General features: G+C 37.5%; 1 protein-coding gene across 4 annotated transcripts in view; it reads left to right on the top strand.

The window, feature by feature from the left end:
• The first annotated feature begins 483 nt into the window (after nt 1–483).
• The window catches only part of Zyg11b (zyg-11 family member B, cell cycle regulator), a 73,263-nt gene continuing 58,660 nt past the window's right edge, over nt 484–15,086 (top strand). For 2 of the 4 annotated variants that reach the window (XM_040288681.2, XM_078026259.1), the window contains exon 1: nt 484–716. In XM_040288681.2, coding sequence (XP_040144615.1) covers nt 687–716 — 30 coding nt within the window. In that variant the 5' untranslated portion in view covers nt 484–686. Of the gene's footprint in view, nt 717–5,324; nt 5,393–15,086 lie in introns of all 4 variants that reach the window. The other 2 variants (XM_078026260.1, XM_013358952.4) reach the window with 2 other exon arrangements.

Consider the following 15,086-nt stretch of genomic DNA (forward strand, 5'->3'; position numbering starts at 1 on the left):
GCATAAGAATGAGAAGATAAAGAAGGGTGATCTCTAGAGGAGAGGAAACCAGAGGGAAGAATCCTCTAAGAGAATGTTGAAATCACCAAGAATGATGACAACGGTAATTCAATGACAGTGAATCAAATATTAAGATCTTGAGTGAGACCCTGTCTCTAAATAAAATACAAAATGGTGCCTCAGTGGTCAAGTGCTCCTGAGTTCAATTTCCCAGTACCAAAATAAAAACAAAAACGATGGTGAATGACACAGGGGTACATAGGTGACTGAAACAAGCGCTCCAGTCTCCTGCCAAGATGTATGGCTCAAATCTCTTACTGTTTTCGAAGGGACTAGGTAGATTTGAGGGGGCGTTGCCCCTTTAAGGGCCTGCACGCCCAGAGCCCTGAGGTCCAGTTTGGGGCGGGTCCCCGCAGCCGAGTCTGCGCCGGGACGACGGAGGCGGGGCCGGCTCCGGCCAGTCGGGTCGGCGGGGGCGGGGCCTCGCGGGGGGTGGAGTCTGCGCTCGGCTTCGGGCTGCGGCTGCGGCTGCGGCTTGGTGCACTCCTATCTCCTGAGGGAAGGAGGCCGAGGCCTGGGCCGAGCCCGGAGCTGCAGCTCGCTGGAGCCTCCTGGAGCCTCCGCGCCGGCTCAGCCTGGGGGCCGGCTCGGGCCCGGTCCGCCGCCGCACCCAGGACCGAAGCTGCATGCCCGAGGACCAGGCCGGCACAGCCATGGTGAGGAAGCTAGGCCTGCCCTAGCCGGAGCCGCCCGCCAGCCTAGCCCCCGCGGGCCTGCCCCTCCCTAGCCTTGGTGTCCCTCGGACGCCCTTCCCTCACCTAACCCTTTGTGGCCTCACCCTCGGCGTCCAGCTCCTCCTTCCCGGTGCTCCCAGTCCACCTGCTGGGGCGAGCCCCTTCGGGTGACACCCCCTTAATCTCCCTTATTCCCGCTGATACCCTTTGTCACCCTCCAGTGACAGCCTCTCTCGCGTTCTCTTCGCGTCTCCCTCCTCTCCTTTAATCTTCCTTTCTTTCTCCTCTACCATTTTGCCTTTTTGTCTCTACTGTGGTCTTTACCCCTTCCCCCTTCTTCCTCCCCATTTTTCGCTCCTGCACTTTGTTCTCCCTTCTCACCCCTTCACCATTTTATCTCCACTACCCCCTCCTCCCCTTCGTCCTCTACCATCCACATTTCCTTCACATATCCTCGCCGGCTCGTACAGTTGTCCCCATTTCCTTCTACTGGCTTCAGGGGTCTAAGCAGGAACAAATTGAAGGCGATTGCTTCCCAGGAACAGATAGGGATTCGTTGGCTGGCTTTCTCTTTCTCTCTCTCTCTCTCTCCCTCTCCCTCCCTCCATCCCTTCATCTCCTCCCTCCCTCTCTGGAGGGCAGAAAGAGGAGATTAGAGGTATGAAAGAGAGCTTGGGAGCTTCTTTATTTTGTGTCACTGGAAAACCTGAGTGATGGTGTGCTATGGAGTGGTGGAGTGAGGGCCAGCATGCATATTGTGATCTTATGAGAGATATGGCCTTTTGACAGAAATAGCTAAAAATGTTTTGAAATTTTCTTTTCAGTGTCTTAAGTGGAGGTATAGTTTGTGAAATTTAAAAATATTTGTTTACAGACTTTACTGTTATTACTTAGAGTAAATGAATTTGGGGCTGGGGTTGTAGCTCAGTGCCTAAGCATAAGGTACTGGTTTGATCCTCAGCACCATACAAAAATAGAGATATTGTGTCCATTTAGAATTTTAAAAAGAAAAAAAAATTGTTCTTGTTTGGAAGCAGCTACCAAAGGCATTTGAAGACTGAAAAGAAGTGTGGCAATCAGCTTGTGGCAGCCTGATTCCTTCTAAAGGGTTGGTTTGTTTTGCCCTTTCTTGGGAGAGCCTTTTATTTACAAATGTTCTTTGTTTCAAAACAGGTTGAGACTTAAGTTGGCTTTTCATTGAATTGATTACCTGTGGTTTTCTGTACATTTATTGAAAACATTACTACATCACTTTCAAGCTAAATTTTATTTTTTCACTTTAAAACTTCTTTTTTTTTTAATTGGTGGTTCAAAACATTACAAAGATTGCAGAATCACATCGGTTACACATCCACATTTTTACATAATGCCATATTAGTAACTGTTGTATTCTGCTACCTTTCCTATCCTCTACTATCCCCCCTCCCCTCCCCTCCCATCTTCTCTCTCTACCCCATCTACTGTAATTTATTTCTCTCTCGAGCTAAATTTTGATTGCTGTGAAGAATAAGACATTCTAGTCAAAACTCAGTCCTGGTAATCATGTTCTCCTTGGTTAGTCAGTTTCTATTTTCTCTTTATCTGAATTTTAGGAAATGGTTTACTATCAAGTCATTTAACCTATAAACATTTACAAACTCATTGACTGCATTTATAGGTTTTCATTCTCCTGTGTCTGTCTCCATCACACTGTCATTGTGTGCTAGCTTGTTTGTCCTTGTGGAATGTAAATTCTAGCAGCAACTGTGCCTTCTCGTTATTCCCTGTTCCAGGTCAAGTAGATGCTTGATTGATTCACTTTGTGGTCTCATTTTTCAACTTGACATGGATAGTCTTAAACTGAAAATTGAGGCAACTAGTGTACTCCACAGCAAGAGTGAGTTTTGAGAGGGCTGGGGATGTGGCTGAAGCGGTAGCACGCTCGCCTGGCATGCGTGCGGCCCGGGTTCGATCCTCAGCACCACATATAAACAAAGATGTTATGTCTGCCGAAAACTAAAAAAATAAATCTCTCTCTCTCTCTCTCTAAAAAAAAAAAAAGTGAGTTTTGAGAATTTTTTTTTTTTTTAATTTTGAGCCATCCTACCCAAGACAGATGGCTAGATTTTTGAAAGTGTGGGCCTTCCCACTGAGAATGAGTGTATAAGTACAGAGGGAGGAATTATGAACTCTTCTTTGGCTATTTAGGACCCCAAAGTGTCATTTGAGCTGGGCCTGAAAGATGAATAGGATTTATTTATTTGTAGATCATTTGGGAGGGGAAAGAAAGCTTCGCTGTGAATATGAAGTAGAAAAGCTATAGAATGTATTTCAGGAAGCAGAATTACCTTATATAGAATGAAAGGATGTAAGAGTGAAGATATGTATTAGAAAATGAGGCTAGAAAGATATTGTCTTAGTCTTTTCATGTTGCTTTAACAAAATACCATAAAGTGGGTAGCTTATAAACAACAGAAATTTATTTCTCAGTGTTCTGGGGGCTAGGAAGTCCAAGATCAAGGCTCTGGCACATTTGGTTTCTGGTGAGGGCTGTCTTCCTGTTTATTTATTTAAAAAATTTTTAGGGGCTGGGATTGTGGCTCATCGATAGAGTGCTCGTCTATCACGAGTGGGACCCGGGTTCGATTCTCAGCACTACATAAAAATAAAGGCATTGTGTTGTGTCCATCTACACCTAAAAAAAAAAAATTATGAGCTGGCATTGTGGCTCAGTGGTAGAATACTCGTCTTGCATGTGCGGGACCCTAGGTTCAATCCTCAGCACCACATAAAAATAAATAAGTGAAATAAAGATATTGTGTCCAACTGCAACTAAAAAAATTATTAAAATATATATTTTTTAAATTTTGCAATTGTAGATGGACAGCATGCCTTTATTTTATTTGTTTATTTTTATGTGGTGCTGTGGATTGAACCCAATGCCTCATACATGAGAGGCAAGCGCTCTGCCATTGAGCTACAGCCCCAGCTCCTGTCTTCCTGTTTAATAGATGGCATCTTCTACCAGTGTCCTTGCATGGTAAAAGGAGCAGGACAGTTCTAGGGCTTTTTCTTCTTCTTCTTCTTTTTTTTTTTTTTGTGGTGCTGGTGATTGAACCCAGGGCCTTGGACATTTGAGGTAAGTACTCTACCAACTGAGCTTTATAAACAGCCTCTTTAGGGCTTCTTTTATAAGGGTACCAGTTACATTTGTGAGGGTTCTGCCTTGATGATTAATCATCTCCCAAAGGCCCTACTTCCAAAGCTATCACTTTGGGGGGTTAGGATTTCAATATATGAATTTAGGGAAGGCAGATATTCAGACCATATCAGGTATATTAGGCATTATTGTGTTTCAGTCTTTGCATCCAACTAATTCGATTTTTCCTTCCTTATTAAAAATGTTCACACAGTAAGAGTGTACTGGAGCGGTTAAGGGAAGGCAAAATATTAGTTTATTGTGATTTCAGAATTATTTGTGGAGGCTACTTTTTTGTTTTTCTTATACAATATATTTATTAGGCACTCTTAATAGGAGTTGAGTAAATGATTATTACAGGCTTTGCATTTTGGCCAGGCACAGTGGCGGACTCCTGTAATCCCAGCAGCTGGGAGGCTGAGACAGGAGGATCAAGTTCAAAGTCAGCCTCAGCAATTTAGCAAGGCACTAAGCAACTCAGTGAGACCCTGTCTCTAAATAATATACAAAATGGGGGCTGGGGATGTGGCTCAAGCGGTAGCGCGCTCGCCTGGCATGCGTGCGGCCCGGGTTCGATCCTCAGCACCACATACCAACAAAGATGTTGTGTCTGCCAAGAACTAAAAAATAAATATTAAAAAAAAAAAAAAAAAAAATAAATAAATAAATAAATAAATAATATACAAAATGGAGCTGGGGATGTGGCTCAGTGGCTGAGTGCCCATGAATTCAATCCCTAGTATCGGAAAAAAAAAAAGCTTTGCATTTTATATTTTTCAAATGTTTATTACATTGTGTTTTGAATAGTTGAAATATTCAACTATTAAAATATATATATTTTTAATTTTGTAGTTGTAGATGGACAGCATGCCTCTATTTTATTTGTTTATTTTTATGTGGTGCTGCCTCACACAATCAATGTAAAATATGGTCTTTAACCAAGTTTTTAAGAACCACTGGTTTAGGATAATAGCTCTTGCTTTTTATTTATCCATCAGTGTTTATAGAGTTTCATTAACTGTATTGGCATTGGGGATATCACAGATAGTAAAACAAGTGTTATTCTTGACTTTTTATCTTATTTGTGTAATTTTATTATTAAAGAATATCCATTTTATTATTTTTGAAATTTTATTTTTATTTTTGCCATATTGGGGATTGATCTCAGGGCCTTGAATATGCTAGATAAGCACTGTCCCACTGAACTGTAGTCTTAGATTAATTTTTAAATGTGAAGAGTTTTAAATGTGAAGAGTACTTTTTTAAAATGATAAGAAAGAAATTTTGACATCATGGAATAGGATAGTCAAAGGGTAGCTTCAGGCAGGCTCAATCTTTTTTCTTAATATTTATTTTTAGTTGTAGATGGACACAATAAATTTATTTTTTTTCATTTTTTATGTGGTGCTGAGGATCGAACCCAGGGCCTCGCACGTGCTAGGGGAGCGCTGTACTGCTGAGCCATAACCCCAGCCCCCAGGTAGGCTCAATCTTTAAAGTAGAGAACTGAGATATTAAATTATAAAAGTTGTGTTATGGAAAGAGTAGTTCAGATAAGAAAGAAGAACATGTGCAGATGACCTGTGGTAGTATTTTTTCTAGACTGTGTAACTGACATGTCTTGGAATTCTTAAATCAATTGTTCAGGGAAACTATCTGGCCTGCCTACCCCTCAAAAAAAAAAACACAAAAACAAAACCCAGGTCACACTCTCTCTATTATGTAACTCTTCTTCATAGAATATATATCAATTGTAATTTTATATTTCTTGCTATGATTATTTGACTAGAGTCTATCTCCAAATCCAGAGAGTATAAAAATCTTTGATACAAAGATAATTTTTTTGATCAGCTGCAAGGGCCAGGGGATGTTACAGCACTGTGGTTACAGTGGTTAAAAAAAGACTTGTGGCTGGGGGAGGGGATAGAAATAAACAAATCTATTAATATACAGAAACAATAAACTAGGATAAGATATAAAGTCTTGTTGTGTGTGTGTGTGTGTGTGTGTGTGTGTGTGTGAACTATTTTAGATAGAATGGTTAGGCAGCAACAATAGCAAATATTTATTCAACATGATTGTACTGTGTACTGTTTTTTGTGCTTTATATGTTTTATTTGTTAATTCTCATGGTAACCTATTAAGTTAGGTACTTGATCAGTGAAGGTATATACCATGTTTATTTGGCCCATCATTGCATCTTCAATACCTATATAGTGCCTGGTGCTCATATAAGAGCTCACTAATTATTTGTTATTTTTGTTTTTTCTGTCCCCCCCCCCCCACTTCTTTAAATTTTGAGACAGGGTCTCATTAAGTTGCTCGGGCTGGCCTCAAACTTGCTGAGGATAGCCTTGAATTTGGGATCTTCCTGCGTCAGCCTGGCTGGGATTACAGGCTAGAAGGGGACATTTAAACTGCCTGTGTGTGTGTGTGTGTGTGTGTGTGTGTGTGTGTGTGTGTGTTACTAGAGATTGAACCTTATGCATAGGAGGCAAGCATTCCACCAACTGAGCTATTTCCCTAGCCTATGAACTGCTGGTTTTAATAGTAAATGAAAAGCTTTTTTTTGTATATGTGTATGTGTGGAAAGGACTATTATAAACAAGACGATATTTTAGCTAGGTAAAAGTTTGGGAAAGAAAGCTATTACTGGGAAAGGGACAAGCTTGAGCATGGAAACTGAAACAGAAATAGAGTAAATTTATTTTGTTTTAATAGTCTATTTTAATAATTAATAGTTAATATAGTTATTAAAATAATTATTTTAATAGTCTTTTAATAACTATTTTAATAGTCTATTAAAATAAATAAACTTTGTGAAATACCATATATTCCAGGCATGATGGATTCTAGGAAATATGTAACTCCAGCATTGAGGGTACAGTAGATTAGGTGAGCAAGTCAGATTGTGGAGGAACCTTGACTCATAAACTACAGAGTTTGGGCCATATTGTAAAGATCCTAAGTACCTTAAAAGCTTTTTTTTTTGTATATGTGTGGGTGTGTAAAGGAATATTATAAACAAGAAGATATTTGAGCTGGGCATGGTGGCACATGCCTATAATCCCAGCAACTTGGTGAGGCTCTAAGCATCCTAATGGGACCCTGTCTCAAAATAAATAGTAAATAAAAACAATTTTTAAAAAAGGGGGGGCGCTGGGGATGTGGCTCAGTGGTTAAGTGCCACTGGGTTCAGTCCCTGGTATCAAAAAAGGGAAAAAAAGATATAAGAATGATTATTCATAAACATGGTCTGGAATGGGATAGTTATTGTACTACTTTAGATGAAAAATAAGTGTGAGTTTTTATCCTCAACTTGTTATAGTAGTGGTGATTTAAATTAAATAACTAATAATTAATATAGTTATTAAAATAGTATTAAATGTTGAGTATTTAATAAAAATTTTAATAAATAAACATATTTAATATAAAAATATTAAAATAGGAAAGAATATTAAAAAATGAAGTCCAGGGTTGGGGTTGTGGCTCAGTGGTAGAGTGCTTGCCTAGCATGCATGAGGCACTGGGTTCGATCCTCAGCAACACATAAATATAAAATAAAGATATTGTGTCCACCTATAACTAAAAAATAAATATTAAAAAAAGAAAAGAAAAGAAAAATAAAGTCCAAAGATTTGGCACATTACTTTTTAGCTAAGTGAATTTTCCATAGAGACATCACAGTGGAATTGTAGAAAAAGTGCAGAATCATTAATAATGTTGCAATTTTGCTCAGTGATCTTTAGTTTTCATAAATCTTCAGGTTTTCATGAAAATATTATAATAAGTTTACTATATGAAAGTCCTTTCCAAACAGTAGGTTTCCCAAAAGTTATGTATTAGAAAATCAGCAATTCCTAACTTTATTTATCAGTATTAGTACTTTTTTTTTTTAGGGGTTGCTGATATCATTATCCTGTAATGATTGAGTATAGATTATATTAAAGATTAATCACCTTGTGAAAAATACACTGACTCTCCTGCCCCCCCCCCCCCGCCCCGCCCCCCCAATCTATGCATGTAGAAAGCTGAAGGTCAAGCAAGGGGTAGTAAGTAATCTGTTTTAACAATACTCTCTTATAATGATTGAATTCCAGGAGCACATCTTTGGCACCTTCTCAGTATGCAGTATTTGCCTAAGGCTTCAGAGTATGGAAGTTATTTAGAGACAAGAATTTGTCCATGAAGAATATATATTCCTTGTTGTAAAACAAGGCATACACAGAGAAACCAACAAGAAAAGAATTCCCATTCAACAATAACCTCTCCTGGGGGTTTGTATCAGGGCTTTCAATTATTTTTTTTTCTTATGGTAGTGACATTTTAAACTAAAAAGATGGAGGTTAGTATTAATATCAGTAAATGTATTCTTTAAACTGCCAAAAGGATATGCACATGGAGAATTCATAAATAAATAGAAATCCCTTCCAAGCTCATGCTTTTGAATGATAGATCTGAGACATGTGACTGTAGCGTGGGTCAGTCATTCAAAAGCACTAAAGGGGAAATATCCTACAATAAAAATCTGATTAAATTTTCTTCTTAAAAAGCATTTATACAATTGTATATAGAGATTAAATATTAACACTGGTAGTATTCTATATCTCTCTTGACTCTACTTTCAGGTGTATAGTTTAATTTATTTGCAGACTCAATTTCTGAGTTAAATAATGATTCTACACAGGTAGTTGTTTTCCATAGATAATTCTTATACATGGAAGCAATTATATATGCAAACAGAATCACTTCCTGTTTCACTAAAACTTACAAACAAGACTCAACTACTCCTTTTCTTAGTTACTTTAGCCATTTTCAGAGTAGCTTGGGTTGAATTTTTCTAGAAAAAGTTATAGTTTTTTAAAATAAAATTCTACTCTGTTACTGTTTATCAAATCTTTTTTGGATTTTTGATTTTGAAATGTTAGTGTCTGTCAAATATTGTTACTTTTTATTCCTTTTTATTAAATTTGTTTATTCTAGAAATCATAATTATTCATTTCCAAGAGCATATTTTGTATAGTTTTTATATGATATGAGAAAGGAATTTTTACATATATAAGTAAGTATTTTTTAAAAATTTGTTATGGTGTGGGGATTTAACCCAGGTCCTTGGGTATGCAGAGTACATGCTCTACCACTGAGTTACAGCCCTACTTTATTTTTAAATTGTACACATAGTTTATTTATTATATATTAAAACAACTTTCAGCTTTTTCTTGTTTAACAAATGACACATTATCATAAAATACAGCATTATTAGATTTTAAATGAATATATATTTTAAATATGTTACTACAGTAGACAATAACTGATTATTTATTTATTTTGTGGTACCGAGGATTGAACTGAGGGCTTCACACATGCTAGGCAAGCATTCTCTACTGAGTTATATTTCCAGCCTATTAGAACTGACTTTTTAAAAATTTAAATTTGAGAGTTAAAGGTATACCTCCATGGTTGAGTATGTGTTTACAATTTGCAGCCCTGGATTCAATTCCTAGCCTGCCCATCCCCACAAAATAAACCTCAAAAACATAAGTTTATAATTCTTGCATTTTTATACTTAAAAAAGTCAACAAATTTTTATAATTGTTCTGTTTTGTTTGTAAATGACCAAAAAAAAAAAAAAACCAAAGAAAATTTGTCTCCCCAATAAAGCTTTTAAAGTATGAATATTTTACTTACCATGAATAAAAATTCAAATTGAACATAATTATTGGCATGCTTCTTACTTATAACAGAAAAAATACTGATATCTTGGTGTTTTACTTAAGAATCCTGATCAGGGATAATAAATATAAATAAATCCAATAAATATATTTATTTATTCTTTCATTTTCATGTACTTAGTTATTTTTATAGTGATAGAGATCAAATCCAGGACCTTGTACATGCTAGTAAAAGCTCTATCAGTGAGCTACACACACCCTAGCCTCCTCTCTTTTCTTCTTTTTTTATTGGTACTGGGGATTGAACTCAGGGACACTCAACCACTAAGTCACATTCCAAGCCCTTTTGTATTTAAAGACGGTCTCACTGAGTTGCGGAGGCTGCCCTTGAATCTGTGGTCTTCCTGCTTTAGCCACCTGAGTTGCTGAGATTATAGGCATGTTGCCACTGTGCCTGGCTCAAACTGTTTTTTAAAGAAGGAAATTTTAGGTGATTATTTTATCAAATATTCAGAAATAGATTGAAATAAATATCAATATTGAATCCAATGATAAGCCTATAAAACATCTATGAATTGGGACATGCTGGTTAAAACATTGTTCTTTTCATAGGTTTTGAAGTTGCCTCTTAAAAGCACATTTAACTAGGAAGTGGCAGAAATAATAGTCATTATTTGCATAATTTAATGCTAATAATTAAAATTAAAAAACATTACAGGCAAAATTCTTGAATGTTAGACAATTAGAAGAGCTTGAATTCATGCAGTAGCTTTCATTTAGTGACCATATAGTGTATCTAGGGATGTGCTAATTAATCTACAGAGTTCTCTGAGGTTGATGATATTTTTTTCATTGCACACATAAGAAATCAAGGCTTTGAAAAATCGAGTAACCTTCCTATAGTCACAGCTATTCAGAACTTGATTCAAACACTGATTTTTCTACTGAATGCAAAAAGGAATGTGGTGCATGCCTGTAATCCCAGTGCTTCCAGAGGCTGAGCTAGGAGATCTCGAGTTCAAACCCATCCTCAGCATTTTATTGAGGCCCTAAGCAACTCAGCAAGACCCTGTCTCTAATGAAATATAAAAAAGGGCTGGGGATGTGGCTTGGTGGTTAAATGCCCCTAGGTTCAATCTCTGGTACCAAAAAAATACTCTGATTTTTCTGACCCTTAGCCAATGTTATTTCAAATACCATGGACTCCATGAGTTGTAGAAATCTAAACTGAAATGAGGCATTTAAAATATTTTTAGCATTGTTTTATTGTAAAGATAATTCATATTTATTGAAAGAAAATTGGTCAAAAGGGTATACAATTTTATGGTTCTTTTTCCATGCTGTCAATCGCTATTTTTTTTAACATATATGTATTTTTTAGTTGTAGATGGACACAATATCTTTATTTTTAGGTGGTGCTGAGGATCAAACCCAGTACCTCACACGTGCAAGGCATGGTTCTACTACTGAGCCACAACCCCAGCCCCCCTCAACTCACTTTTATAAAGCACTTTTATCTATGTCTTTAGCATTTAAGTATTTCTTTGACAAATTGTATGCTACTACTACTACTACTGCTGCTACTTTCATACTAATTGTGATGAAGACTATCATACTAGAAAATGAAATGAAATTTTCCTATAGTAACTAGGTGAAAATGGAAATAAGAATGGAGACATTGCATTTTTCCTATGCAGAGTTTTAGGTTCATCTCTGGTCTGAAGCAGAGGACTTCACAAAGAGATCTTTTTGACACTGAAAACTTGGGAGACAGGATTGAAGTTACTTTCAGAATATATTAATTGGGTGTGGGGAAGCAAAAAGTTGGTAGGAATAGTTTCTTCATCTTTTTTATCTATAAAAATGACTATGATTGGGGAAGGTGAGGGTAAAGAGTTAGATCATACTAGGGCTTTATTAGATGCGTATTTCTGAAAGCCTGACTTGGTTGAATCAATGGTAGAAAATACTAGTTAAAAGAAAAAAAAAAAAGCCAGGTGTGATAGTGCACATCTGTAATTACAGCTACTTGGGAGGTTGAGGCAGGAGGAAAGGGCTAGGGATATAGCTCAGTGGTAGAGCACCCTGGGGTTCAATCCCCTGTATGAGGGTGGGGAGGAGAGCGCTGCAGGTGTAGCTCAGTGGCACACTTGCTGAGCATGCATGAGGCCCTGGGTTAGATCCACAGTACTGTAAAAACAAAAAACACATAAACTAAGAGATTTCTCATGGTGTACTGCAGTGAAGAGTCAGAGATGTCTAATATCTAGTTTTTAATTAGTACCTATGAACTTAGATGACACATGACTACCTTTCGGTTCTATTTTTTAACTTCAGGGCTAGTCTTGGGACTTAATATTTCTCTGGGTTTATAGTCTCTTTTTGTCAGAGCAAATATGTACTTAATTATATCTAATAGTAAATTTGTATTTGACTGTTTACTCATTCATTCAGTAAACATTTAGTGCCACTGTTTAATAGGCTGTATTTTAGGCTCTCAGACAATATCAGTGAAAAAAATGTATTTTCTTCCCCCATGGAGATTATAGTTTATAATAATAGTTATATATTTATTTATTTTATTATTATTTTAAAAACATTTATTTTTTAGTTGTAGTTGGTCACAATACCTTTATTTTATTCATGTATTTTTATGTAGTGCTGAGGACCGAACCCAGGGTCTCGCAGGTGCAAGGAGGCTTGCGCTCTACCGCTGAGCTACAACCCCAGCCCTAGTTAACATTTATTGAGCATGTAATATATGCCAGTACTGTTATAAATGTTTTGCACTTAGAATTTGTTTAATTCTGATAACAGTCTTATGATATATGAGGTGCAGGGAAATTAAGTACTTGGCCTAAAGATATATTGTTTTGTAAATGGTAGAGTTGGCATTTTAATGCAGGCAGTTGGAGTCTCAAGTCCACATTCTTCAACACAGTGTTAACACATCAGTTAAAAACCTTCCTCTCATAAAATTATCATTTGTAATCCTTGTAGTTACCTGGTTTCCTGCCCAGTCTTTAGGAAAAAAATCATTCAGGATGCCAGGTGTAGTGGTACATACCTGTAATCCTGGTGACTCTGGAGGCTGAGGCAGAAAGATTGCAAATTCAAGGCTAGCCTGGGCAATTTAGTGAGACCCTGTCTCAGAATAAAAATAAAAACATGATGAGAGTGTAGCTGGGTAGTAAAATGCCCCTGCGTTAAATCCCTAGTATGCATTATATACAGAATTACTAGGAGGAAAAAAGAAAAAATTACTCAAGAGGGACTGGGTGTAGAGCACTTGCTTAGCATACAGGAAGCCCTAGTTTCAGTCCCCAGCAACACATAAAACAAAGAAAAAAGGAATGCAAAAAAAATAAAAAGCCATTGTATTCAATTGGAGGACTTGTCAGTCTTAGGAATGTTTCAGTAGAAGATGACAGCTAGAGCCTGATTCATATTAACTGAAACTGAGACCACTACATAAAACCAGGATCCTAAAAGACCCATACTTTTGGTGAAAAGGAAGACTAAAAAAGTATCTGCCTGATGGAGTGGGGAGACAAAGTTTATTTGCCATGAGATGGATTCTGGATGGGAAAAAAGTTTTTTTTTGTGGGGGGTGATACCAGGGATTGAACTCAGGGGCACTCAGCCACTGAATCACATCCCCAGCCCTATTTTGAATTTTATTAAAGAACAGGGTCTCAATGAGTTGCTTAACACCTCCCTGTCAGCATTGCATAGGCTGGCTTTAAACTCTCTAGCCTCCTGTCTCAGCCTTGGAGCCTCTAGGATTACAGGGGTGCACCACCACTCCCAGCTTTGGATGGGAAATTTTTAAAGATTTTACAACCATGAAACTGCTGTCTTACGTATCTGAGGTTTGAATTTATGTTACCTGTGCAAAGTAGTGACTACTACGAGGAGAGGAAACACTGATTAACTGTTTTGTTAGGTATCGTGCTGGGGTTTTACACACTTCGTCTGAAATAGTTCTATGATAAAATGTTTTTGAGGGGCTGGGGATATAGCTCAATCGGTAGAGCGCTTGCCTCGCATTCTCAAATCTATTTGTTCAATCACCAGCACACACACAAAAAATGTTTTGGGAAAAAAAATACTTCATTTGGACAGAGGTATCATGAGATTAATACTTAACTTTATCCCCATTCTACAAAGGCCATAACTGAGGGTCAGAAAAGCTAGATAATTTGCCCAGTGTGACAGTACTATGATTCAAATCTGGTTCTAGTACTCTTCCTACTAACTATAATATGTCTAGAGAAGTCACTTTATTTTTGTGCTGTAGTTTCCTTATCTGTAAAATGATGTTTGTGTGTTTGGTACTGGGAAATAAACCAGGGCTTCACACATATTAACCAAGCACTGTACCTCTGAGCTACATCCCCAGTCCTTTATTTTATTTGAGTCAGGGCCTCACTAAGTTACCAAGACTGGCCTCAAACTTGGGATCCTCTTGCCTCAGCCTCCTGTGTAGCTGGGATTACAGGCATGTGTCACTGTACCTAGCTGTAAAATGAAATTTGTAATACTTTTTCTTTTACTTCATAAAGTTATTTTGAGTATCAAATGAACTAAAAGAATCTGAATCACTAATATCATCTATACAGAGTATTTTTCCTTATAACTAACCAAAACATAGGTCTCATTATGCAAAGATTCGGAAGTCCAAAAGGTCTTTCTTTGAAGAATTAAGGAAAAAAGGTTTTGTTTTTTTAAAGAATTAAGGAAATTTTATAACCCACCCTTCCTTCCTTCCTTCCTTCCTTCCTTCCTTCCTTCCTTCCTTCCTTCCTTCCTTCCTTCCAAATTTTTTTTTTAAGAGAGAGAGATTTTTTTAATATTTATTTTTTAGTTTTTCGGTGGACACAACATCTTTGTTTGTATGTGATGCTGAGGATCGAACCTGGGCCGCACGCATGCCAGGCGAGCGCACTGCCGCTTGAGCCACATCCCCAGCCCATTCTTTCTAGATTTTTGAGATAGAGACTTATTATGTTGCCCAGACTGGCCCTGAACTCACTGTCCTGCCTCCTGCCTTAGCCTCCCAAGTAACTGGGACCCCCACCCAGCCCAGCTTTATTACATTTTATATGTTTCCTCAAGTAGTATCAGGAAAAATGAGAATTTCTTTTTGTGATACTATTCCCCCCGCCCTTTTTAATTTTAATTTTTAAAATTTTGAGCTAAGGTCTCATCAGATCATCAAGACTGGCCTTGAACTTGTGATCTTCCTACCTCAGCCTTTCGAGTCATTGAAATTACAGGCATGTACCACTAAATGCAACTAAGAAATGAGTTTTGAGACAGATAATCCATTCAGTAATTGACTGATTCATTTAACAAATAATTTATTTGATGCATATTATGAGGCTTCAGTTTCCAAGTGTAAAGATAACAGATCTATGGGACTCTCTTTGATGTCATCAGACCAGTCTGTAAAAGTAAACAGTTTTATAGTATGTAGTTGAGTCCCAGCACCTGCCCCCC

Source organism: Ictidomys tridecemlineatus, chromosome 11 (assembly GCF_052094955.1).
Source record: "Ictidomys tridecemlineatus isolate mIctTri1 chromosome 11, mIctTri1.hap1, whole genome shotgun sequence".
Lineage (NCBI taxonomy): Eukaryota > Metazoa > Chordata > Mammalia > Rodentia > Sciuridae > Ictidomys > Ictidomys tridecemlineatus.